The sequence below is a fragment of the Drosophila virilis genome, chromosome 3 (assembly GCF_030788295.1).
Source record: "Drosophila virilis strain 15010-1051.87 chromosome 3, Dvir_AGI_RSII-ME, whole genome shotgun sequence".
Classification (NCBI taxonomy): Eukaryota; Metazoa; Arthropoda; class Insecta; order Diptera; family Drosophilidae; genus Drosophila; species Drosophila virilis.
This window is the reverse complement of record NC_091545.1, coordinates 12,045,652-12,071,250: the sequence shown is the minus strand read 5'-3', so window position 1 is coordinate 12,071,250 and position 25,599 is coordinate 12,045,652. Positions and strand designations below refer to the sequence as shown.

Sequence of the window (25,599 nt, the reverse complement as noted above, 5' to 3'; positions counted from 1 at the left end):
CATTATAATGCAGCATTATTAAAGATTCTTGCAAAAATTTAGTGAAGAAGCTACTTAAGAATTCGAGCAAATTAATTCATACATTTATTTATACAAGCAGTATAATAGTCGGTAGCGTATATATAATTACCGTACATTTAGTTTAATCAGCGTGCTATTCTTCGGTACAAGCATATATCGATATCATTTGGTATCGATAATAGTTACGGCCGCCATTTTTTTTTGTTACTACTACAATTGAAGTCGACTAGGCCGTGTTGCTGAGAGAAAATTCACATTTTCACATCAATAAACTATAGAAATTGTCAAAATAAATATAGCGTTTGACCTAAAAAAACGAGCCCTTCTCTTTGTGCATTGGTCCCCAATAAGTTTGCATTGCGTTTTTATGGTTTGCCATTGGTGAGTAAAAGTTCATTGATAAAAGTACAAACATGCATGCATACGTATGGAAATATGTATGCATGTATGTACTAGTGCGACGACAAATACATTAGAAATCAGCGCCAGCAGCGGATACACCCAACTACAACGTTCTGCTCTGCACCTAATTAATTAATTAAACCCAGCTATTGGCTACGACGCCAGAGAAAGTGCGCATCGCGTCACGCATCGATTGCAATTTTCGCAACACAGTTTGGCAACGCTATCGATTTATCCAGCCTGTACTTTTGGTCCTGTGTGCGTGTGCGTGTGCGTGCATGTGCGTGCGTTTGTGAGTGTGTTGTTGTTTGTGTGTACACATTTAGGAATACGCTTGCATTCATAATACATAAATACATAAGTCTTAAAAATATAGTTGTAAGTTTAACAGTTTGATGTACGTATTTAGTATTTTAAGCCACGCGATCGAAATGTGTTCGGACGATTGGCGCCAAACGAGTTGGTGCGATAGCTGGGCACACCATTGACATTATTTCCAGTTGCGTAAGCTGGCAATGGAGGCGGCTGCGGTGTTGGCGGGCCCCGATTGATGCCCAGACCATTGTTGCGCAGGCTGGGCGCCACATAAGGTCGCTGGCTGGTAGAGGCCCCAGCGCCAACACCTGCACTTGCACCTCCAGCTCCACCTGCACCTGCACCTGCACCCAGAGACGGGGACTGGGGCTGCTGTTGCTGCTGGGGCACATTTGCCGGAAGATTATTACCCTGCTGTGGCTGTACAATTGGCGGCACCAGCGAGTTAACCGTGGAGAAGTTTGGCGGCTGTTGTGCCTGTGGCTGTGGCTGAGTCGGTTGGCTTGGCTGAATCTGCGTCCGCTTGGCCAGCGCTGGCGCCAAGTAGGGATGATTGGCGCCGCCGTTGATGCCACTGCTGTTGCTCTGCGGTATATCGTAGCTGCGTCCCGACGGTGTCGTCACCTGAATGCTATTCGGCGGCGCCGGCAGAGCGCACGGCTGTGGCTTGCTATAGTCATAGCCATTGGGCAGCACCTGCACATAGTTTTCAAAGAACTGGCTAACCGAGTGCATTGGCGTCGAGTAGTTGACATTGATGAGAGATTCGCGCGTGCGCAGTCGCTTGGCCGGCTCCTGTTCTTGTTCCTGCCTTTGTTGCTTCTGCTTCAGTGCCAGCGCTTGCAGGCGCAGTATGTTCGCCTGTTTGATGTGGGGCAGCAGCTCGGCATCACCCTTGATCTTCTCCACGATTGCCTCATCACTGTCCAACGCATCCTCGGCATGCTCGCTGGTCGCCTTCGTAGCTGGTTGCGCCTTTGTTGTGCTCTCCACAACTGTTGGCTTTGTCGGCTTTGGCTCCTTTGTCTCCTTCTCGGCCGACGGCGCATTTGTCTTCTTGCCATTTACAAAATCAAAGAGCTCGTCTATGTCTGGCACCTCGGGCAGTCCACCATAGGATTCAAAGTTATCACGAAACGTGTTCGCCCAATCCTCATTCTTGTGCAGCTCGGGATTGATGGCCAGCTTCACTTGCCTATTGCTCGCTGCACCCGACGAGCCCGACTCCCCGCCGCTGCCGCTGCCGCCCACATTTTTGATCACTGTTATGGTCTTAACGCGCGTTCCCTCCTTGGAGTCAATGTTGGTAGCCGCATAGCTCAGACTCAGATCTCGTTTGGCCGGCTGGCTGCGCTCTAGGCCCTCGGCGCCCTGCGGCGGATACTTAATGCTGATTATGGTGGCGCCCTGGACGCCGACAAGCAATAGCAGCCCCAGTGCCGACATTGACTAGAAAATTAGGTACAAAAGTGATTTTAGTTGAGTTTTTCTTTCGTTCTAGAATCGGATTCATGGTTAGTAAGGCCACTGAACGATTCTATGTGCCAACTCGAAAATAACTCATGGATAAATAATGGTTAATCCAACATTAGATAGAGTGTTGTCTTTTAACGAACTGTGACGGACTGAGACCTCGTAGGATAATGGGAATATTTAAAATCGTTTTCGTTCCTTTTTTGCTTTAGAACTCTCACAAGAAATCTTGCTCCGTATTTAGTTGAGATTGTATTACTTTGCTTTTGTTCCCCATGCTCTACAATAAACATTGTTAAGATCATATTTATTGCTAATCAATAGTTTTAAGCTTCTAATCAAATTATTTATTTCGCTTTGAGTTCCGCGCAGATCCGACAGCTATTTGAAAAGATATTTACTTTTGTAGTCGGTGGCAGAAAATCCGTTTCGAGTGCAAATAGTTTTTAATAAAGAAAGCCTAGAAGCTGTCTTTAAACAGAAATATCAAGTGCATTTTAATATAAACTATTTTGTAACTTTGAGCTAATTGGTTTGCCTTGCAATAAAGTATTTGCTTTTCCGGATAACATAGAACTCTTAAATGTCGTGCTTAGATATATTGCTAAATTGCTCGAAAAATAGCTTTAAGTTAAGGTTTTTTTTAATGTCTAGAGTCAGTCTTTTCAAGATCCGGCTATTTGGGAGTGCAATTAAATAAATAATATCTTAAGTTCTGTCGAAGATTCTGAAGCTTCGGAAATTAGCACGTAAAACAGCTACCGTTAATATATACCCAAAGATCGTTCGATAGGCGCCTCACGGGATCTTTAATGCTTCATATATATAGATATTTATATATATGTGTATATAGTTTGTTTTTTAGTGTTGTAGTGAAGCACTCACAATTGCGAATCTCATTTCTTTGAATAGTCCTCAAAGCACGCGCCGCTATCTGGCGATAGATGAGGCTGAACAACAACTACGACGACGACGACGACGACGATTGGCAACGATGACGGTAACGCGGTCAAATCTTTTGTGTAACTGCGGCCCAGATGGCCAACAATGGCTTTTTATATAGCCAAGCGGAAGGAGTTGGAGTTGTGGCTTCCTGTAATGTTTTGGCGTTAATCAGCCAAAGCAAAGCGTCAAAGCCAAAAACAAACAAACAAACAAACAAACGCAACGCAAATTAAAACGGGCCGCGGCCACCGCCTCCTCCGACTGCTCCTGGACGCACACTTGGCGATCGGGCTGCTTATTTATATTTGTGCTCTAAGTTGTCGTTGTTGTCGCTCCTCCTCCTTCTCCTCGTTGTTGTTGTTGTTGTTGTTGTTGGTTGGTGGAACGGAGCGTGGCCGCAAATGCGAACCGCGAATTGAATTGTAGCTGCATAATCGCTTTCCAATTACGTTCAATCTGATCAACTGGTTTGGCGCACATTTCTTTTTGGCCAGACAGTTTACGTTTTCGGCCCCGACGCACCATTAACAGGTAATTGAGTGCGTCTAATGAGGAAATTGCAAACGCTTAACGCCAGTGCGGAACGTGCTCAGGTAGTTGTTGCGGCTGCTGTGGGAGCGCCTATAGGCTAGGGACACAGTAGCATCATATTTGGTGGCCAGTTCCTGGGCGACCTTCATTCGGAGCGGGAAGGTCGCGCTGTCTGGGTAAGTGCAAGACGATTTGTGCAAATCTTTCTAATTTCATTAACCACTCACACATTATGGCATCAACATGTCCGCCTGCAATCAGTTTTACAAAAAAAGAAACTGGTCCTCTTATGCAATACACGACCCAAACAGAAACTGTCGCCCGACTTGCCAAACAAAGTCACAGTCAGTTTAGAGAATCTGGCTCGTGATGAAACGCAGCTAAACACAACAGGTTGACAGAGATTAGGTATTCATTAGAGCAGGTGGGAATACCAGCATGACTGGGAAGTGGAAATGGTTTACACTATGTGCTTTATGTTAGAAATGGGACACAAATATAATGTAACATTCTACGAATTGCAGTCGAATCATAAGAATTTCAAGGTTCATTCAAAAAAAGCCTTTGAAAACATTCTACGCCAAAATTTGCCTGATGCTTGTCTGCCACAGATCTAATAATTATATTCTTTTATAATTGATAATTGTAATAATATGTGCCTTGCTTTTAATATAAATTCCATTTAACATTAACAATTTGCTGCCTTCGGAGCCGAGCGCCGGAACGTGCCAGAATAGTCAAAAGATCAGTTTAGTATAGAAATTTCTCTATTGAAGGGCATTGAAAAAAAGTGCTATTAAATTAAAAACAAATATTTACGAAATATAAAAAAAGTACGTATTTTCTTAAAGATTTGAGAGTAGAGATATATATTTTAAATGAAAATTGTTTTGAAAAAGATCTTAAACAAAGAGCATCTTTAGCTAATCCCAAACACTATCATCATGAGTACAGCTTTATCTAAAACTTCAAGGGATTTTCAGCTTTAGTTTAGTCACGTTTAAAAATATAAAAGATTAAAGAAATATGTTGCTTGCTTTGGTAAACGAAATTTTGGTAAGTTTAGCTAAAAATGTTTTAGAATAAATTATTACGTGAGCGAATATCTAGTTAAAAATTTGCTTGATTTGAAAACTTTTGAAATATTCAAAAGAGAATAGAAAATTAGTAATACGAGAGGGGGCTACACATAGAACATAAGGTAAGAGAGAGAGAGAGAGAGCAATAAATATATAATGTGTTGAGCCGCTGTCAAAGATCTGATTGCAAGGATTGAAGTAAACCCTATTATCCATAGAGTTTTTTTTCAAGAACTTAGTACAAATATATCTAAAAAAAGCAAATAATTTTGTGCGATTTTTGTATGCACTTAATTTGCAGGATAGAGATATATACAGACTTATCTTATTACAACGGTTAACTTATATCCAAAACTCAAAAATTGAGTGTGTAAAAAATATTTAAAAAAAAATTATCTTGGTATATTTGAATGCCCAAAAGATATCAGATATTTTTTAACAATATTTTCATATACTCAATTTACGAGATAGGCATTTTTTACAGGATCTTAATGAGATTTAATCCTCGTAAATGAAAGTATAGAAACAAAATTTTAAATCGAATGTTCTTCCTACGGGTGCAATATACATATATTTAGTAGTTCGATGCTGATAAGATATGATGCAAATATATATATGGGGCCTATTTGGAACTGGATGCTGCTTAGTTTTGTTCGAACTATCTAGGAGTTAAAGTTGAAGGATTTCCATGTCTGAACTATTGATTTTTCGCAAGTTTCTTGGTACAGTTTTATGATATAGTTGGGAGATCGATCCATATTAGTCGGATCAGAAATAGAATATCTTATATGTATATCCATAAAAATCGTCTTCCCGATAATCTGATACTTATCTGATATAAACCTGCGAATGCCTTGAATCGTGTTTAATCGGAATCGAATATAAATTGCTTAAAATATAATTTTTCGAAATTTTTCCAAATGTTTTTAAAATCATGAACTATAATTTCCTATATATAGCATGTAAGAATTGTTGGTGGCATTTTCTCCATAAGAGTGTGATTCTTATTTCAGATGCGTGAAAACTGGCTGGGACTCGGCTAGCTGGTCATGTTGGACTGCCCAAATGAGAGGGATACAAGTGTTAGAAGAGGCTGGCCAAAAGCTTTTTAACTGATTCATAGATCAGTACAAACAAACAAACAAAAAAAAAAACTTAATAAGAACAAAAGAAAACTATAAAAAATAAACTGCAACAAAAACAAAAGTCTTAAATCAAGATGAGTGTCATTATTCGTTTGCAAAACCTGCCGTGGACGGCAAATGCCCGAGACATACGAAATTTCTTCACGGGCCTCTCGATACCGGAGGGCGGTGTTCACATAATCGGTGGCGAAATGGGCGACGCATTCATCGCTTTCAGGTAGTTAGCTAACTCTGATCTCTCTCTCTCTCTCTCTATCTATCTCTCTCACTCTATATATGTAAATGTTTATGTAGCTACTCAAGCGGATCCGACTAGGCAGATCTAGATACTGTTCTGTAACATCTGTTATCCTTTAAATTTAAGCCATTGCCCTTATTTGTTGCTTCTCTTCTCTCTCGAACATCCAACAGCACCGACGAGGATGCACGCTGCGCCATGCTCAAGGATCGCGAGAAACTGATGGAGGTTCAGGTGCGTTTGCTGCTCTCCTCGCGCGCCGAAATGCAAAAGGTCATCGAGACGGCGCGCAAAGTGAGCGTTGCTGCTGCCGCCGCAGCTGCCGCTGCAACGTCCACGTCCAAGCCAGGGGAGGCGGTTTCGGGTGCGTCGGCGGTATCAATGCCGCCAGTGCCACAGCCGCCAATTATTGGCGGTCTGAACAGCTTTCTGCTCGGCCAGCAACAGGGCCAACAGCTCAAGCAGCAGCAGCAGCAGCAGCTGGCTCCGGTTGTGGCAGCGGCGGCGGCAGCGCTAGGAACTGTGGCCACGCCCTCATTTTTGGCATATCAGCAGCAGGCAGGCATTTCACTGGCCGATGTGGGCGGCCTCAAAGCTGAGAAGCCAGCATCCGAGCTGGGCCCATTTGGCGCGCGTCGCCGACCGCACAGCCGTAGTCGCAGTCGCAGCCGCTCCAGCAGCTCTGATGACAGCGATCGCAGTCACGATCGTGCGACACGCGATCGTGGACGCAAGCGTCGCTCCGAGCTGCGCGGCGATAGCAGCGAGCGTGAGCTCAAGGTGCTGCCAAGGCCACAGGCGATGCCCATCGGCGCCGTGTCCAATCTGCTACCCTGGGCACTGGGCGCCAGTGCTCCGCCAGTTGCTCCGCCAGTTGCTTCTGCTGCGCCCGCAGTTAATTTGCCCGGCCTGAGCGCTATGCCGGGCCTGCAGCAGCAAATGGGCGTTATGAGCGTGCTGCCGCCCGTGCTGCAGAGCTATAGCACCACCAGCAATGTCACCACCAACAACTACAATCTCAATCTGACAGCTGCTACACAGCAACAGCAGCAGCAGCAGGAGCAGCAGCAGCAACAACAGCTTGCCATGATGGCTGATCTGGGGCAGCCCAAGACTCAGGTAACCAGCGGAGTTGCGGCTACGGCCCAGCAACAGTCGGAGCCAATTGCCTTTGCCAATGTCAATCCGTATGCCCAAATGTATCCGCAGCTGTTCCAGCAGCAACAGCAGCTGCTGCTGCAGCAGCAGGCGGCCAAAACGACACCAGGCATGGCCAACTCACCAGGCTCAAACGCAGCGGCAGCTGCTGCTGGCGGCGGTGCGGTTGGTGTTGGCGGCATCAGCAGTGGCGGCAGTGGTGGTGCTGCCAGCGGCTTATCTGCTCCCATTGCCATTGCGGAGACGTGCTACATCAAGATAAGCGGCATGTGCCCCAGCACCTCGTACAGTGATCTGCGCAAGTACTTTGCCGGCCTCTATATACCGCACAATGGCATCAAGATCGTGAACGGCGCGAATGGCACACGGACGGGCATTGCCTATGTTGAGTTCTCGCGCGTGTCCAGCGCTCAGAAGGCGGTGCTGCGCAACAATACCATGTTCCGGGATCGGCTGGTACAAATCGTGCCCATCAGCGACGAGGAGTTCGAGCAGGCCGATGAGCGCGCCCAGCGACACGGCGGTGGTGGTGGCGGCGGCGGTGCTCTCCGGGGCGATGAGCGTGCCTCGGGAGTCGCTGCCGCAGTGCAGCAAACGAATGTGCTGTACGTGGAGGATTTGCCGCAGCTGACCACCGAGCAGGATATTATGAAAATGTTCTCGGCTACGTGCACCATTGTGGACATCCTGTTGGCGCCCAGTCCCAACAATCGCCGGGAATTCGTTGCCTTTGTGCTGTTCGCGCGCGAGAACGAAGCACGCTCCGCGCTGGAGGATGCCTCGCGGCATTACATTGGCTTCCGCAAGTTGCGCGTGCGCGCCAGCAGCCAGGCAGAGATGCAGAATGCCAGGGAGAAGATGCGACGCGCCAGCGAGCAGCTGCAAAAGGAGGAGCAGCAGCAGCGCGAAGATGCCGAACGCGAGCAGGTGAGCAAACAACTACAGCTACAACAACAACAGCAGCAACAGCAGCAGCAGCAGCAGTTGCAGCTGCAACTCCAACAACAACTCCAACTCCAACAGCAACAACAACAACAGCAGCAACAGATACCACCACAGGAGCTTTTAATGGCCATGGCCAAATTCAACAATGATCCGCGTCGACGCAGTCACGAGCCGCAGCAGCAGCAGCAACAACAAAATGCTCACATACACAACAACAACAACAGCAATACCAACAACAACAACAACAACAGCCATAACAATTTGCAACCGTTTGCCAACACTGCCATGCATAACGGTAACATGCCCTTTGCATTTCAGCAGCAAAATAACGGTAACGCCATGAACATGATGAACAACGGCAACAACATGGGACCATTCGGCGGCATGCCACCCCACAATCAACAGATGCAACAGCAACAACAACAACAACAACAACAGCAGCAGCAGCAGCAGCAGGGTGGACATCCACGCCGTCAGGAGGACGTGTTTGTGCGCGTCCACAACTGCGAATATGCGACTCGCATTAACGATCTGGGCGAGCTGTTTGTCTCGGAGAATCTGCGCATTGAGCACATCGAGATGCTGTTCAATGAGCGCAATCAGAGCGCCGGCGAGTTCATTGTGGAATTTGCCGATCCGCTCAATGCCAAAATTGCCATCCGAGAGTTTCACAATCGTCGCTTTCGCGGGCGTGGCCTGCGCCTAACGCCCATTACGCCGCAAGAGATTGCCGATCGTATGCACAAGCCGTTTATGGACTATTTGCCCGGCGGCAACGGGCCGCGCCAAACGGACGTAGCCGATGCCCTGTCATCGCCCAATCAGCAACCCCAGCAGCAGCAACAATCTTCGCGACGTCGCGGTGCTAGTCGCTTTGATGATGCCGGCAATCGCGGCGGCGGAGGCGGCGGCAATCAACCGCAGCTGGACAGCGACGATAGCAGCAATTCTAAGCAGCACTTTAATCCATTTGCCAAGCGTGTCGGCCCAGAGCTGGGTCCCGATGAGCTAGGTGGCAGCTCACCCATGCTCAGCTCAAGCATTAAGGCGGCCAACAATGGTGGCGGCAGCGACGGTGGCCCGGAAGATGATGGCATACCCGACAAGTTTAATCGCGCCGGCTGCGTGGTGGCCATGCGCAACGTACCCTTCAAGGCGGACCTTAAGGATATACTGCGTTTCTTTAGCGATTACAAGCTTAGCCCAGATGATATTATACGTCGTTTCAATGATGACGGCAAGCCTACGGGCGATGCGCGCGTCGCCTTTGAATCGCCCTCGGAGGCGCGCTCCGCCTTCGAGTCGAAACGGCGCAAGCAAATCTTCAATCGCACTGTCTATCTGGACATTATTTAAGCCTGGGCTCGGCGATTAAAATCGAATAATAAATGTAAATATATATTGTTAGGTTAGGTTAGACACCATGGCAAACAGGGTGATAAGCCAAAATGCAGATGGCACTATTGTCAAATGCCACCAAAGCTGTTAAATATCATTATTATTAAACATTGTACATTAAAGCTTCAATAAATTACTATACACAACTGTATGATGAAGATACAATTAAGATTGTCCATAGCATTTAAATACTTAGACGTAATTTTGTAGCTGTATCACCTGCGACTTTTTCAACGATTCGCGGCATAGTGGACACTCGTCGCGCTCCTCCAGCCAGTCGAGTATGCAGCTCCAACAGAAGAGATGGCCACAGGGCGTTAGGCTGGCGCTCTGGCGCGGCTCCAGACAAAGTATGCACTGCGGCACATCGACTGACAAGGGCTTGGTGCTCGTCTCACGCTGCAGAAAACCTTTGGTCGCCTGTTTGAGTGCCTCCAGCTGCTGGCGTTTGTGCTCCTTCCACGCCTCCCAGCCGCCAATGGCCAACGAGACGGTGACTTGCAGGAATGTGATAATGCCAAGAATCTTGTAGCCGTACAGCGAGAACTCGGGCTGCAGCCAGTGCCGGATGAGAACGTAGTTGATGCCCGTGACGCGCTTGGACACCTGATACTTGCCGGCATCCAGATAGAATAGTGACTTGTGCAGCGCCTTGATATAACTAGGAGACTGTCGCATGTACTGTATCAGCTTCTGCAGCTTCTTCTTGGCGTCCGGCACAATTTCATCATGTTCGGCTATGTGGAGCTCCAGCTTTTGCAGCACTCTGAGAAACAAGGCATCCCCACCGAATTCCAATATGATTGCAACCAGTTGCAGCTGCAGAAAGTAGCTAAATTAGGATTTAACTATAGTTTTATTGATGTTCTTACCAATCGGCTGGGAATATGTTTATACTTCCCGTCGACCTGTATAATGCCCGTGTACTCCTCACCCAGCGTTTGCAGATTGTTTAGCGAGGCAAAACCATGATAGCTCAGCTGCGCTATCAACTGACACAGTTGATTATATTTGATCCAGTTTCGAGGCCCTGTTAAACGCAAAATATCTGACAGATCCTCGGCCAGCTCGTTGGTGTAGCGTGCATCCTTTTGTACTGAGCGCACAATTTCGGGCTGTCGTGCCCGGGCGTTACGAAAGTCCATTTTGCTGCGAGTCTAGGCTGTGTTTACATTTTTTAACCAGTAGTGGCGATCTGCAACGGCAGTTCAAAGTTCAACGGAGATAAGTAAACAAAATGTGTGTTTTGATTCCATGGCTAAATCTTGTACATATATCGATAATGCATACGATAGCCCAGCAATTTTGCAACACTGCTGATCTCAGTATCGCAATATCGATTCACAGCTGTTGGCACTGTCAAATATATCGATATGGAAAATCCCATCCCTGAAAGTGAAAAAATCATCGTCAGTATCGATAATGTATCAACAATCCTGGTTCGCATGTTAGTGAATTGCCAAAAATTGCTGAAATTTGGTGTGCATTATATATAAAATCAGCACGTAAATAATTCACTAATAGAGTGCTGGTTTTATCTGTTGTATTTTTGCTGTGACGGTGTTTAATTTGTCCCCTATTAAACAGCAGAGGAGCACGAACGTCAGTTCGCGTCTCAGCGACGAAGAAAAAAAAATTAACCAGCAATTGTTGGAGCAAAATTAAACGGAATTTCGAGCTGTGAAAATTAAACGCAAAAGCAAATTGTGAAAAGTTGCACTTAAAAGAGGTAATTAAACTGCATTAACGTGTTCGTGTAGCTAAGTGTCTATGTGTGTGTAAAAGTTGATTTCCCTGAAATGGACGTGTTGCAAGTAAAATAACCATTTTTGATGACGAAATTTGATGAGTGTGTGTGTGTGTGTGTGCGTGTTTTTATTTTCAACGTCGTCGACGTTTTTATTTGCATTTGATAAGCAGGTGTGAGTGAGCAAAATGCGTGTATGTATGGGACTTGATAAGCAGCGCAGCGACAAGTCTCCCCCCAGCAGAAAGGTCGCATATGTTGGCATTTAAGCCTCGTATTTATTTACAGTGTGTGGCTAATATTTTGGACACACGTTCGAAAATCAATTTGACTGCTCAAGCAGAAGCCTCACAAAGCGATAGCTTTGCACCCCCCCCTGACCAAAAATGTAATTAGCACTGGCTGAAATTGTTGCTGGTTTTGATTTCGGCCCATACTCCCACAAATCTACATACATACACACACACACACACAAACACATACACACTGTTGGCATTTTCTTCGTGTCTGTCAAAAACGCTTCCGCGCTGCGACTTCAATTGGCCCAGTGGAGACTTTTGCTTGTGGAGACCTTGCCTTGTGCCAATATAATAGCTCTGCTGTATCTTTAGCAGACAGCAACTTGTTGTTGCTTTTTTTCTTCACTTCTGCTTATACTGTGTATTTCTCTTTTTGCTCTACTCTTTTCTACTGTTATTGCAGATTCGTTTTTCACACTTTTTGGGTTTCAGTGTCACAGAATTTATATATGATAATGATTTGTTTAAAAACAGATTTTGTCTTGGGGAGAAAACAGTTCGCTTAACTTCAGGTTAAGTTTCCAGTTCCAGTTTGCATGTCTGAGTCATTTTTGTGTTAATTTTGTATTAAGCGTACTTTTTCTTTGTTTTCGAATAAACGCGATAGCGGTCGCTGAAATACCGCAGTTGTTATATTCAAAATATCCCAATCATTTTGCTTAGAGGCTTGCCCATTCGAGTGGAAAATGGTTATAACTGCACATTTCGTTAATCTTCAATGCCTTAGCCCACACTGATTTTGTAGAGATTTTGAGTTAACAAGTTTAATAACATTGTTTTGTGCACTTTTTGGTTGTTGAGCAGATTGGAAATTACATAGCATAGATTTCTCCCTTTTCGCCCAACATAACACCTGAATATTTCATTAAGTTTTGCACAAAGTTCGATTCAATTTGATTTGAAACGCTCCATGCAGCATTTAAATTAAAATCTGTATTGTTTCCGACTGATTTCAGTTGAATGAACCGGCGCACCGAGCATATAAGTGTGCGTTTAATTGAAAATGAGTGCCATAATGCATATATAATTGCCGATTTGCGTCGCCATTGAGCAGCTTCGCGTGTATACAGCCTGTTTGACACATGTTTATTGATCGGGCAACACAGCTGTATTTAACTACGTTGCATACTTGTCCATAGATCTAGTATAGAATCGATATGGAGCCGTTAGAGTTGGCCCTGAGCGGGAAACTTTTCACGCTAGCAGCCCAAGGAAAGTCCATTTAATAATGTTGCGTTGCGTGTTAGTCGCTATGTTTACTATCATCATCACCATGATGATGAATATGATGATGATGATCTAATGCGTGCCTGCCGCCTCACTGCCCCACATTTAGCTGCTGACCCCATTTGGCTAACATTGCAAGCTGTCTCTCACATTTACAATTGTGGCGTGTCGGAGCTGGCAAAAGTTTCGTGTGGATTGTCAAAAACTAAACAAAAAGTAAACATATTGCTTGTGTGCCTAATCCTAATACTAACATTTTCTGTTTCATCACAATCTAATTCTCAACTTTGTTTTATTGTGGCAGAATGAGCACAACGCCGGCCAGTCTCATCGAGGCGGCTTTAACTGTGAGCAGCGTCGCTGCCGCTGCTGCTGCTGCTGCTGTTGGCAACGCAACTGCTGCATCGACGACCCTGAAACCGAATACGAACTACGTTGTACAAATGAAAAGTCCGTCGAGCGTCGCACAGGAGCCATTGGATCCCCTCCTGCACGTGGGCGATGGCATATTCCTGCAAACCAAGACCGCACAGGTGCTGGCAGGCGTGTTTGTCTGGGCGGCGCTGTTTGTCACGTGTCAACAGGTATCAATTTATTATCGAAATGTATCCACTGCACGATTAACTAATCGCATATCCATTTACAGATCTATCAGCATTTACGTTGGTATACCAATCCTCAGGAGCAGCGTTGGATAGTTCGCATTTTGTTCATTGTGCCCATCTATGCGACATACTCGTGGATTAGTTTGCTATTCTTCAACTCGGACAACGTTTACATTTACTTCTTCACGGTGCGCGATTGCTACGAAGGTGCGTTCTGCTCATAATCGCTTTCTGGCCACAGTCTGCTTTAATCCTACTTCGTTTTTACAGCCTTTGTAATTTACAACTTTCTGTCGCTATGCTATGAATATCTTGGCGGCGAGGGTAACATCATGTCTGAGATACGCGGCAAGCCCATAAAGACCTCCTGTTTGTATGGCACCTGCTGCCTCAAGGGCAAAACATACACTATTGGGTTTCTGCGCTTCTGTAAGCAGGCCACGTTGCAGTTCTGCTTGGTTAAGCCGCTGGTGGCATTTATCATCATCTTTTTGCAGGCCTTTGGCCACTATCATGATGGCGATTGGAGGTATGTTTCTGATTACTAATCATCTTAAATGCTTGCTAAATGTCTGCTTGTTCCTTTACAGTGCCGATGGTGGATACATTTACATAACCATCATCTATAACATTTCCGTTTCGCTGGCATTGTATGGCCTATATCTGTTCTACTTTGCTACGCGCGATCTGCTGACACCGTTTGAGCCCGTACTGAAGTTCTGCACCATCAAGTCTGTCATATTCTTGTCGTTCTGGCAGGGCGTGGGTCTGGCCATACTCGAGAAGGCGCAGGTCATATCGCCCATTGTGGACAGTGCTGGCACTGTCACCTCGGCGGGTACCGTTTCCGCTGGCTATCAGAACTTTTTCATATGCATTGAAATGCTGTTTGCAGCCATTGCGCTGCGCTATGCTTTCCCCTATCAGGTGAGTGAATTGCTTGTAAAATTTGACAGGTCGGGCGACGGATAAGATAAGATCCAAGTCGCTTATCAGCGAAATGTGCCACGCACGAATGACGAACTACAAAGTTTCACAATCACAACAAATGCTTTTACAATTTAACTATCTATTGTTGTGGCTTAATGCAGCTACAGTCATGCGTGTCATGTGACTCATATGGTAGATTCCCTATTTGTTTATAATGTAGCTCCAATTTGTAAATAGTTATTCGATAAGCATGGGCATATCAGATAATGAACAATGTAGGAACATGTTAAACTATCTTATGTATACAGATTGTGAGGGCTGTTCCATTGTATAAGATATTTATATGTAAGCAGCAGAATGACTATTAATAAATCCATTATCTGCAGGTCTATGCGCGCAGCTGCATTGGTGACGGCCATGGACGCTCTGTGACTATGCAGTCCATCTCAAGCAGTCTCAAGGTAAGCCATATAAATGAATTTGTTGGCAAGAGCAGGCGCTTACCATTTTCGTATTTCGTAGGAAACCATGAATCCCAAGGATATTATGACAGATGCTATACACAATTTCCATCCGCAGTACCAGCAATATACGCAATACAGTTCAGGTATGCATTGATTTTTTTCAGTGTACTTTCTGCCTTTTGTCTTCTGAATGTCTGTTGCCTGCGCTCTCTATAGCTGTTGTTAATCTTATCTTTTATTTTGCTTTCATTCGCATTACATTATCATTATGTTTTACACTTTTGTTTTTCTTTCTGTTTCTTATCTTTTGCAGACGTAACCTCAACTCAACGTTACGAAAAACTCTAAAACTCTTATTAAAATACAAAAATACAAAACAAAACAAAAACTCTAGCGATGCCCGCTACTAAACACTCTAATTATAATTCCGAAACAAAAGGAGGGACAAACAAAAAAAAAAAAAAAAAAACAAATTATACAAGCAGATAAAGACAAATCAAGTGTACTTATAGCTAATTATAGGCTTACAATTTGACACCACAGTTGCCTTTTGTTGCCGCTTAAAGATAAAACTAAAAACAAGCGATTAACAATTAAATACGTATTAGGCCTAGTTACTTACAGAAAGCGCGCACTCGAAAACCCAAAACAGAAATTGCCTAGTTACCTTAGAACTTTATGTATCTGAATTATGTACTCTAAAACCGTTTAAAGACATGCCTTGAACAACCCTCTGATGATTTGTGTATTTTTTAAATTATGTTTACGTTACGATTTAAGTCTTTTTATCAACTTATTTAAATGTTAGCATTCTACTATACATACTATACATATACACATATATATATTTCTATATATATATGTATATATATGGGTAATATTGAATAATATTATGTATGTGTAAACAAAGATTTTATTATTATATATGGTATGTAATTATTTGTAGAAATGGCAATACAAACAGATTCAAATGGAGCTTAGCTTGTACTAAACATGGCCCCCGATTAACACACATTTTGGACAGATATCTATCCATATCCAATTTTAACTTGTCAATTTTTATATCAGAATCTTCAAGCAACGCTCAGTTTCTTGCGGTTTTTGTACACTTAGCTTATGATGCATTTAAATTTTTAATTACGAACTTAAAGATCTTTCGATTCAAATATCCGTTAGCTCAAAGATACCAAAAACAAAACATAATATTTAGAGAAGAACATTGTTTGCTTTTTGATTTCCTTTTTTGTGATAGACTCAAATCGAAAGCTCGAGCATTTTAAGTTCGCGTGCATATGTGTTTTTTTTTTTTTTTGATAACTTTTGTAAATGTTTAAACAAATTGTATAAATTATCTATAAATTATCTATATAAAATAAATGTACAATAAGCTTAAAAACGTCGCATTTACTTTGCTTGCAATGTTTATAAGCCCGCATTTTGCATGTTCTCTTACAAGGCATGAATTTCGATCTATTGTAATTCCAACTAATCTACTTATGTGAGCTTTGGCTAATAACTAATTCGTGCAGGTGGCAAGAACTCGCGCGGCATACGCATCTCCAGCTACGACCCAGATGATCCGAACAGCGGCGGCGGCGGCGGAAACCAGGCCGCCTCCATGGGCGCCTCCAATGCGTGCAGCGGTGGATACAATGCGGTGGCCACCGGCGGCGGCAACAACAGCTGTGTGGCATCCAAGACGCTCGGAAATCAGCGTAAATTTATACCGGGCGGACAGCGTGTGGCCACCATAAGCCAGAACTACAACGAGAAGACGATGCTGCTAAGCAGCGACGACGAGTATCAGTAGAGGAACGCTGGCGAGAGCAGAAGTAAGATTAGAGGAGTTGGTCAAGATCCCGAGTGGTTCCATGTTTTGTTTTGACGAGTTGTTCGTTGTCACTTTTCTTCTTTTTTTTTTTGGGAATATTGAAAATGTTTCGTTCGATTTGCTTGTACAATAATCTTAAGTAGCGCAACAGCAAAAAAAAAAAAACAAAACAAAAAAAAAACGATAGAAAATGATTGATATATTTATATACATATAGAAAGGGCAGATGATTTATATACCAGATGTGTATATAATTTGAAGCCAATCAATATGATGATTACTTTGTATTTTTACACCGTGTATGTAAGATGTTTGATCAGTGAAAGTTAAGTTTAGTATGAAATTTTAATTTCATTTCGTTTGAAAAACTTTGTATAAATCAAAAGAAGACAAAACTTCACCTCTAGCGTCTAAAAACCGTCGTTGAGCAAATCTACAGGCTGCTTATACAATAAAACTTCAACAAATATATATATATATATTAAAAAATTCAAAGAAAATAAATAGCAACACAAATGGAAAAACAATATATATATATACACATATATATATTTAACGACTAAGAGAACATTTTTAAAATCAGCAACATAATTATAGCGCGAATATGGTGGGTCCGGGTAAACGCGTAGCAGCAAATAACTAGGTGAATATGTATGTATGTGAAAAAACATTATTGATTGTTTGATTATAATTATATAATTGAACAATTGATTATAACGGATTTGTAGGCAACTTCCGAGCAACAGAAATGTAAAAATCTTTTACCTGTACAGAGTATGATAAATATAAGAAAATTTCCGAAATTCAACTCACTTTTAGTGCGAAATAGAAAAGTATGGCTTCTCAAATAACAAAAACTATTAATTATCAATTAAGGAACGTGAAAATAACACGAAATATGCGCTGATCGATGGGCAACTGGCAATGTCAAATTATGTAATTTTATGTGCAATGCGAGCCAACATAAAATAAACGTTTTTATGTACATCAATTTTGTTAACCCAAAAGAAAAAAAACCGAGAATAAAGTACATAAATGTCATTAAATACACAACATAAAATGTAACCAAAAGAGAAGCCGCGCTCAAAGACGAGCTCGAGAAATGTGCACTTACCCACACTGGACAAGGACAATAATCGATATAAATAACGGTAACTAAAGATGCCTAAGTCGCGCTTACTAACACTGCTCGGACATAATGGTAAGTGCGTTAAATATGATTCGAATTGGGTTTATCACAATTAATTTTTTTTTACTGGTTTATATGCTCATATATACATATGTCTACTTTATCAATTGTACGGGGATAATATTTAAGTGTTTTAAAAATTATTATATCGATAAGCTTCTTCTCTTCCTGGGCGGTCCCTCGTCGTCTAAATCTTCTGCGCTACGCTTGCGTTGAAGCCGCATTGTGGCGACTGTTCTTCGAACTTCATCTCGTCTGATCGGAGGCCTTGGCGGCGGCGTCCCTGTGACCGGCATTGGCGTCACCGGCTTAAGGGGAATCACATTTTCCTCGGTAATCTCTATGCAACGCAGCACGTTTTCGCGTATGAGCACCATGCTACGCTCCTTGTCTGGCAGCTTATCTCGGTCACTCCTTAAGGCGCCATAAACTACCTCGCTGCACAGCTCCACAGTGTAGTCGGTGCGTATGATGCACAGATCCACACCAGTGCCGGAGGCCAGATCATTGTTAATGCCAGCGGTGACAGCGTCCACCATCAGTTCGCGTGCATCGTCCTCCTCCAGGCCGAGCTGCCAGCGATCCTCCAATATGCCCATGGCTCCAAACTGTCCGGATCCAACAGAGTTATACAAGCACTTCTCGGATGTGCCATCGAAGTGCACACTATACAGATGCACGCCAGACTTGTCCACGCCGCCGATCACAAAGCTGACCATAATTCGACCCAAGTTCTGCATGAGGGCTTCCTTGGTGAGTTGCTTGGCGCAGACGACGGGCACGTGCCTTTGATTGATGCTCTTGTAATGCAGCTCCAGCTGCTTTTCCAGCAACTGCGTTAAATTGTCCAGATCGCTGGCATAGCCACTGCCCCCACAGCTAGGCATGGATGAGTGGGTCAATTGATCTCAGATCTGTCACAAACTTCACACTTACTATATATTGTTGTGCAGCCGACGAATCTTTGGACTCTCAGCCGAGCTGACTATGTTCCTGCGCGTCGCCCTAGTGTCGGTGCCAATCATGACGCCCTTGTTGAAGTGCAGCCCCACCACGGTGGTGCCACTGTTAAACGGCAGCGGCGGATGGAAGCCTGTCTGCATCAGCTCTGCGTTGCTGCAAAGAATCTGCTGGGTATTAAATTGAACAGGTTGTTGTGCAAATGTCTCTTACCGCAGGTAGTTCTCATAGTTAAAGCCTCCATAGCAGTGCCTTATGGTAAATGAATTGTTGTTGGAGATCATCGCGTCTGTCGTGTTTCTGCAAAGTATATTTAAAGACAGTTGTGTGCGCTGTGTTAATAGCGAATATAAATGTTTATAGAAATAGACTACTTGGATGTGGACGTCATACATACTAGGTAGATTTAGTTCCATTTTTGTGTTTTCCTCTGTAATTATTGCATTGGCCCTTGGCAAAGTCGAAAATCTACATTTGCAGCCCATTCTTCAATTCGCCTCTAATGCTGTCACATTCAAATCATATGGTCCCTCTGGAAATCATTAAATTACGCTCGCAGCATTAAGTCGAATTCGCCGCCTACATATGTATGTACATATGTATATTTCACCGTATGGGAGCGAAATGCATCGCTGCAGTTTCGTCAAATTAGTTATAATTCGTTTCTTAGCAGCAAACGTCGGCGGTGAAGCTGCATATTTAACCGGGTGTTTTCCGTTGTTCTATTTGTTTGTACATATATATATATATCAATATATTAATATATCATATATTAATCAATATATCATACTAGCAAACGCGCTCAAAATAATGCCGAAAAGCTGCATCATGATCGCCGTCGGGCTTAGGAAGTCGCATAGACACCCAACCAAAGACAATCTAAATACGTTATATACATACATATATGTATATTTGATCCAACTCTTGTGCAATTTAAAACGGTCTCGTTTATACATTTTCTTTTGTCAGCTTAAGAAAACTGCATGTAAATTATCAATTGCGCATTTGTTTTCCCTCTTCTTTTTGTGCCTTTCTTTTGGTTTTCGTGCGGCGATCGCTTTTGGCAATGAGAGCAAATAAAGTGTGCGTAAGGAAGTGACAAAAAAGTGAGAGCGTAACTAGAGCGAAAAAAAAGATAGCTCGAGCACACAATGCCGCGTTTTTTTCCGCTTGCGCCCTCGTATGCCTTTTTTCGTTGCATCAATTCGCCGCATTAAATCAACGAAAGCGTTTTTGGACATGGATGGCATATGCATATGCATACATACATGTGTACTTAAGCTTGCGTACATAAAAACTCTCTTTATTAAGAGAAGGTTAAACAATTTTTTTTTTAAGAAAGATATCAAACATTTTTAAGTACAGTGCCATATTTTATAACATAATAAATATTCAAAACTGAAAACGAGTACATATTAAAGGAAAAAGAGAGAGAGAAAATAATCTAGCGTTTGGATACATTTTCAACTTTAATGACATATTTTCAGCGGGTAAGAGCTATACTTTAATTTAAGTAAATTAATTATAATTTTCTAAAGAAATGAAAAATTGTGCTTCAATTCAGCATAATTAAGGTGATTAATAATATGCTTATTGGTCACGTTCTTAATGCCATGCTATTTATTTTAAATTGTTTTCCCATTTCCCCAAATATTATTAAAATAGTCAGTCATGTAATTTTAAATAGGTGTCTAATTAAAGCAGGCCCAAATGATCAGCAATGTTTAATAATAGTTATTAGCATTAAAAACACTACGATTTACATTTTTCAGAGCAACCAAGCGCGCTTCCCCTTTGAATGCTTTTGCCTAGAAGCAATAATACCATATGAATATCATAAGTTACAATGATATTAGCCCAAATAGACCCATTTTCCTTCACACACACACACACACACACACACACAACACAACACACTCACACAAGGGCTGCTCATGTGCTCGACTTTTGGAAACCCAAACGCGCCAGGCTCCATTAAACACCCCAAAACAGTTTTGTGCACCTCCCCCCCCTACACGCGCAAGCCCTGCAAATTTGGGGGTTGTGGGGCAGGTTATTGGGTTGGTTTCGGGTCGCTGCAAGCCAAGTATAAAAGTGTCAAAACTTTCTGTTCAGAGTTTGTTGTATCCTTTTGTTATTTGTACTCGGAGTGTATATACAAACACACACACACACACACACACTGGGGCTTATATACCACTCCGAGCAGCCCACACAAAAATCTAACAAAAATCAACGAGTGAGCAAGAGAGATGCAGATGTGGAATAAGGGAAGGAGAAAGAGAGAGCACAAGAGCAACAGCAAAAACCATAAGCTTTTTCCTTTATTTGCACGTCTTTTTGTATGTGTGTGCTCTGTGTGGGTGTGCGAAGGGGTGGGATGATGCGGGGCGCCGTTGGGTCGGGTGGTTGGGTGGTTGGGTGGTTGGCCCATTCGAGGTTCGCCTGCTCGCAGCTGCTGGGCGCCCGTTCAAAATACAAACGGAATGATAATGATGTGCGTTAAAAAATACACAGACACATCCGCATAAGGCCACGGAGTGCAGGGCGTGGAAAGAGGGAGGTGATGGGGATAGGGTGGACAAAGGGGAGCGACGTGACGTGAGAGCAGCAACAAACATGGCGCCTGAGCCAAAGTCAAACAAGTGTCTGCTCTGCCTTGCGGCGCTGCTCCGATTTTTATTTATAGCTGAGCGTATCACAAGCCTGTGTGTGTGCGCGCGTGTGCGTGTGTGTGTGTGTGTGTGTGTGTGCGTGTGTGTAGGATATACACGGGAAATGCCTTAACACAATTACAATAACTTTGACATGAAAAGTGGAACAATAAACCAAACCAAACCGAACTGAACCAAACCAAATGGCATCGTTGACACCACAGGCGGCGCCCAGTTGTCCAATTGTCCCGCTCCCTCTCTCTCCTTGCCCGGCGGCCGCTGCCGCTGCTGCTGCCGGTCCGACAACACACGCGCGCGCTGCTCACTTCCGGCTCTCGAAGCCAACTACTGTGTGCATGTGTGTGTGTGTGTGAGTTGTGGTGTTGTTGTTGGTGTGTGAAATGAACCGACAGCCGTCGGCAAATGTTTCATAAACAACAACAAAACAGTTATTAAGTGAAATTACAACAAGACGCGCCACACGAAGCAACATTTGATGCGCTACAGCCACTTGCAGCGGGTAGCTTAGTTAGAGTGTTAACATAAAAAGAACTTTCAGGTTTTGAGCTTGGAAAGTCCATTAAGTCTTTAAGCAAAATTACTTGTATTGCATAAGTACACACTTGTTCCTTAAGCCTTAAGCGCTTATTTTGAAAGCACATGGAAGCTCCCAGCATTTGCCATAAGTTGAAGCTTTTAGCTTGTGTTTCGCATACATCAAAGAGCTTTGAGCTTTATAGGTCTTTGAAAGCTTTAGGCATCACTAATTGTGTTGAACAGCTGCTCTGTGAAGCTTTTAGATTTCGTTATAAAAGCACATTAAAGCTTATAAAAGCGCGCTAGGTCTTAAAGTCTATCAACTATTTTAGGTGCACTTATTTATTTCTAATTTAGGCTTCAGGCTGAGCTAATCGATTACTATCGATCCTTTTGTTGTGAGCTAAGTAAAAGTCTCGCTGGTAGTAGGGCATGCCGCAGGCAATGGCAGTAACTTATATTCTGGCTGGCAATCACACACGCACACACACACTCACACACACGCACACATACGCACACAGCCAAGCAGCTTTCATATGGTAGTTGCGCAGCCTTTTATTAATTTAGGTTAGTGACTTAAGTTTAGCATTTGCCGCAATTAACTTAATTAGAAATGCATTTCGTGGAGCCAAGAAGCAAGAACGAGCCGACAAATAAACACTCAAGTGTGAGTGTGTGCGAACGAGTGTGTGTGTGTGACTGTGACTGTGAATGGTTGTGTTTGCCTGGCAAAAGGACTTGCCGCTGCCTGACGGGGCCATAAAACATTTGTGTCATTGCTTTGCACCGGAACACACTCGCATGTGTGTGCGTGTGTGCAGGTGTGCGAGTGTGTGCGTATGCTTGGTTTATTGGCTATTATGACAACAAATATACCAGGCAAGAAACATATTTATTAAAAGCATTTGCGCGATTAACTAAATGCGTTTTAGCGCTGCGGCAAAGTTGCGTATACGTAATGCGCATTACCAATGCCTGCACACATGTGTGTGCGAGTGTGTGAGTGTGTGCGTGTTTGTGTGTGGGCGTGGCAGCTCGCAGACAGCCAAAATTTATAAGTTGCCAGCAGGTTTTGTTTGGTTTCGAGTCTTGATGTTTGTTTTCTTGAGCATTTCTTGAAACAGCCAAGTTTTTTTCTTGTCATTATCTTAAACGCGACCCACGCATCGCTAGCAACACGTTTTAATTTTAGACTTTTGGTTTAGATTTGGTTTTCGATTGGACATTTGTCAGCTGATTTGTTAGCCAAAAATTAGCAATACATTTAACCATGTGACATTTATCTAATAAGCAATATTATGTAATCGCCTTTTAACAATAAGTTATTGTTCACATTGTGAATGCTTTAATTAAGCACTTAAATATATGGCAAACAGGTTGTTAAGAGTGCGAAAACTTTTACCTTGTTGACTTCTCTCAGAAGTTATTAATTGAATTCAAATATAAAGAGCTCAACATTTATTTGTTCAACAATTAAAGCTTGATTTATTGACGCAATTCCATTTTGTTTAAGTTGTGCTTTGGCTCACATATGGCAGACGCTTCTTATCTTTAGATTTAGTTTGTTAACTACTTTTCCTCATACTGAAACTCTGGTTTTGGCTTTAGCTTTGGTTTATCATATATGTTCTTAATTTTAAAGAAATTTATAAAATTATTTTCTATTATCAATTGCGCCCGTTCTCCTGAAATGATTGCAAGTTGTAAATAATTTCATATACGAAATGCGTGCTAAATTAGATCTCTATCCAAAAGTGACATGCGTCAAATATGGTTAGATAAATTCGTAGGTCAGGGCCCAATCTATTTATACCTTATAGCTGGGTCTACCTCAAAAAGTTTTTCGTTTTTGTATTACATCTAATTTATGTTTAATTTATCGTAAGAGATTAAATGGAATTTCGGCTTGAAGCTATGTTAACTTACATAGCTCTGTTAATTCTAAGCAGAATATTTTTGCTAGCCTAATATTATCAGCTTTAACTAACTTATTTTCAATCTATATTTTATATCCAATTTATTAAAGTTAATTACATTTATGTTGAGTTGATAAGCACATATAAGACCTAAATTCCCAGAGATCTTTTGAACGAAGCAACACACAACTCAGCCGCAAACACTCTTCCATCTTGAGAGGTTTTCATTGAATAATTACATTATGGACTGGGTCAGAGTAACTTGTATTGCTGCTAAGCGCTTCCCATGGCAGTCAAGTGGAAGTGGAAGCGAAGGGGGGCAGGCGTGTTGTTCGAGGGAGTTGGTGTGTATTAAACAATAGCAACTTCTGCGCCCCCGCAATGCTGCCTTATGTGGCAGCAGTCGTTGAATTAGCATAACTTGTCATAAGTTGAAAAATCTCATTAGGCAAAGTTTTGTGGGCCAGTTCCTCTTCTTCTTGTTGTCGTTGTTGTTGTTGTTGCTGTTTTCAGTTTTGGCAGCCGCTTCGCTTGTTTGTCTTCATGAACGTTGATCATTTTTTGAAATTCCATCGAGAGCGGCTCAATACTCGACGCGGATTCCCTTCACTTTCGGCTGTGACTTGTCTACTTGGCTAAAGGCCAATTAATTAGCATATATAAACAGCCGGTAGAAGATGTATACTGTTTTGTTTTTAATTGCCGTTTCTGTGTCTGTCTAGGCCTTGTTGCGCCGTATTCCAATTTAATGCTCGGTGAAGATTTAACGCTAACTCCCTGTCCGATACCATTAAAAAATAACATCAAATGCTACCGAATTGTGGGATTTTGTGGGCGTCACATTAACTTAAACGTTATCGATTAATTTGCATTCGTTTTCACGAAAACTTTTGCGTTTTTGCGTAATTAAAACGCCAAAGGTGCCACGCCCTAAAATGCTAGCCCCAACCCCTAGCCGATGCTTTTATAAACTCGCAAACTCTAGAAAAGAAACTGCGAAGAACAACAAGAACAACAGCAGCAGCAGGCGAAGGAGGCAAACGTTCCAGGATGCGAGAATGTCTGGCAAAAGTTGGCAACCCAAAAGCGAAATGAAAGAAGTCAACACTGAAGAGGACAAAGTTTTATGCCAAAAGTAATAGGCATAGGCCAGAGTCAAGAGCTCCAGACCTAGGGCGTCTGCGCCAGCGGCACGGCCCCATCTCCTGCCCTACGGCATTTGAGGCAGCCGTAAGTAGCATTTAACAGTCGACTTATGGCCACGGGCAGTGGCCAGCCGGCGGCCTGTCCTAGACTGGAGTCCAACACAAGCTGCACAAAAAAGTTTTGCCAACGCCCAATCAACTCCAACCAATTTCGACTAAATTTTTAAAATCATTTTAATATTTCAAAAGGCCCATTAATACGTAAATATTGCTTTCCATTTTGATAACTTTTTTGATACAATATAACCCAAATGATCTGTATAAAGATTTAGATTTTCCAACTTCACAAGTCTTGACTTTGGGAGAAAAGACTGTAACAAATTAGTATCGGATATATTAGCTGTGTTATAGCCTGATTCCACTTACATAATTTACAAACTTCACG

At 42.9% G+C, this 25,599-nt stretch overlaps 5 protein-coding genes across 6 annotated transcripts; 2 read left to right on the top strand and 3 right to left on the bottom strand.

Annotated features, from left to right (window-relative positions):
• Positions 1 to 45: 45 nt before the first annotated feature.
• LOC6622788 (RNA-binding protein 12) lies at positions 46 to 9,819 on the top strand. The gene is made up of 3 exons (XM_032434571.2): positions 46 to 402; positions 5,780 to 6,128; positions 6,323 to 9,819. Exons 2-3 carry the CDS (start codon positions 5,986 to 5,988, stop codon positions 9,606 to 9,608), a joined length of 3,429 nt encoding a protein of 1,142 aa, XP_032290462.1. The 5' UTR covers positions 46 to 402; positions 5,780 to 5,985; the 3' UTR covers positions 9,609 to 9,819.
• Positions 55 to 3,376, bottom strand: LOC6622794 (uncharacterized). Its single transcript, XM_002047200.4, has 2 exons — positions 3,097 to 3,376; positions 55 to 2,187 (listed from the first exon to the last, which is right to left on the bottom strand). Exons 1-2 carry the CDS (start codon positions 3,109 to 3,111, stop codon positions 829 to 831), a joined length of 1,374 nt encoding a protein of 457 aa, XP_002047236.2. The 5' UTR covers positions 3,112 to 3,376; the 3' UTR covers positions 55 to 828.
• Positions 9,734 to 10,926, bottom strand: Pex10 (peroxin 10). The gene is made up of 2 exons (XM_002047198.4): positions 10,523 to 10,926; positions 9,734 to 10,469 (listed from the first exon to the last, which is right to left on the bottom strand). The coding sequence occupies exons 1-2, from the start codon at positions 10,793 to 10,795 to the stop codon at positions 9,843 to 9,845; spliced, it is 900 nt and encodes a 299-aa protein (XP_002047234.1). The 5' UTR covers positions 10,796 to 10,926; the 3' UTR covers positions 9,734 to 9,842.
• Positions 10,927 to 11,063: 137 nt separating this feature from the next.
• Positions 11,064 to 17,799, top strand: Tmep (Transmembrane endosomal protein). 2 transcript variants are annotated; one of them, XM_015175237.3, is made up of 8 exons: positions 11,064 to 11,379; positions 13,228 to 13,507; positions 13,570 to 13,735; positions 13,799 to 14,057; positions 14,119 to 14,455; positions 14,845 to 14,919; positions 14,981 to 15,065; positions 16,452 to 17,799. In XM_015175237.3, the coding sequence occupies exons 2-8, from the start codon at positions 13,229 to 13,231 to the stop codon at positions 16,730 to 16,732; spliced, it is 1,482 nt and encodes a 493-aa protein (XP_015030723.1). In that variant the 5' UTR covers positions 11,064 to 11,379; position 13,228; the 3' UTR covers positions 16,733 to 17,799. The 2 variants fall into 2 exon arrangements, with proteins under 2 accessions (XP_015030723.1, XP_002047233.1); XM_002047197.4 differs by lacking the exon at positions 16,452 to 17,799 and adding an exon at positions 15,236 to 15,395 and having other exon boundaries at positions 11,066 to 11,379.
• A 185-nt stretch (positions 17,800 to 17,984) lies between these two features.
• On the bottom strand, positions 17,985 to 19,433 carry LOC6622120 (uncharacterized). Its single transcript, XM_002047195.4, has 4 exons — positions 19,300 to 19,433; positions 19,116 to 19,202; positions 18,879 to 19,058; positions 17,985 to 18,821 (listed from the first exon to the last, which is right to left on the bottom strand). The coding sequence occupies exons 2-4, from the start codon at positions 19,184 to 19,186 to the stop codon at positions 18,086 to 18,088; spliced, it is 987 nt and encodes a 328-aa protein (XP_002047231.1). The 5' UTR covers positions 19,187 to 19,202; positions 19,300 to 19,433; the 3' UTR covers positions 17,985 to 18,085.
• Between the last annotated feature and the right edge of the window lie 6,166 nt (positions 19,434 to 25,599).

What these genes read in the sequence shown, in the direction of transcription:
- Tmep (XM_015175237.3), top strand. Translation starts at nt 13,229, where the DNA reads ATGAGCACAACGCCGGCCAGTCTCATCGAGGCGGCTTTAACTGTGAGC. An exon ending in TATCATGATGGCGATTGGAG is followed by an intron (nt 14,058 to 14,118) that starts GTATGTTTCTGA and finishes GTTCCTTTACAG; the next exon opens with TGCCGATGGTGGATACATTT. An exon ending in ATATACGCAATACAGTTCAG is followed by an intron (nt 15,066 to 16,451) that starts GTATGCATTGAT and finishes TAATTCGTGCAG; the next exon opens with GTGGCAAGAACTCGCGCGGC.
- LOC6622120 (XM_002047195.4), bottom strand. Translation starts at nt 19,186, where the DNA reads ATGATCTCCAACAACAATTCATTTACCATAAGGCACTGCTATGGAGGC. An exon ending in AACTATGAGAACTACCTGCG is followed by an intron (nt 19,059 to 19,115) that starts GTAAGAGACATT and finishes GATTCTTTGCAG; the next exon opens with CAACGCAGAGCTGATGCAGA. An exon ending in CGGCTGCACAACAATATATA is followed by an intron (nt 18,822 to 18,878) that starts GTAAGTGTGAAG and finishes ATCCATGCCTAG; the next exon opens with CTGTGGGGGCAGTGGCTATG.
- Pex10 (XM_002047198.4), bottom strand. Translation starts at nt 10,795, where the DNA reads ATGGACTTTCGTAACGCCCGGGCACGACAGCCCGAAATTGTGCGCTCA. An exon ending in AACATATTCCCAGCCGATTG is followed by an intron (nt 10,470 to 10,522) that starts GTAAGAACATCA and finishes TACTTTCTGCAG; the next exon opens with CTGCAACTGGTTGCAATCAT.
- LOC6622788 (XM_032434571.2), top strand. Translation starts at nt 5,986, where the DNA reads ATGAGTGTCATTATTCGTTTGCAAAACCTGCCGTGGACGGCAAATGCC. An exon ending in GACGCATTCATCGCTTTCAG is followed by an intron (nt 6,129 to 6,322) that starts GTAGTTAGCTAA and finishes AACATCCAACAG; the next exon opens with CACCGACGAGGATGCACGCT.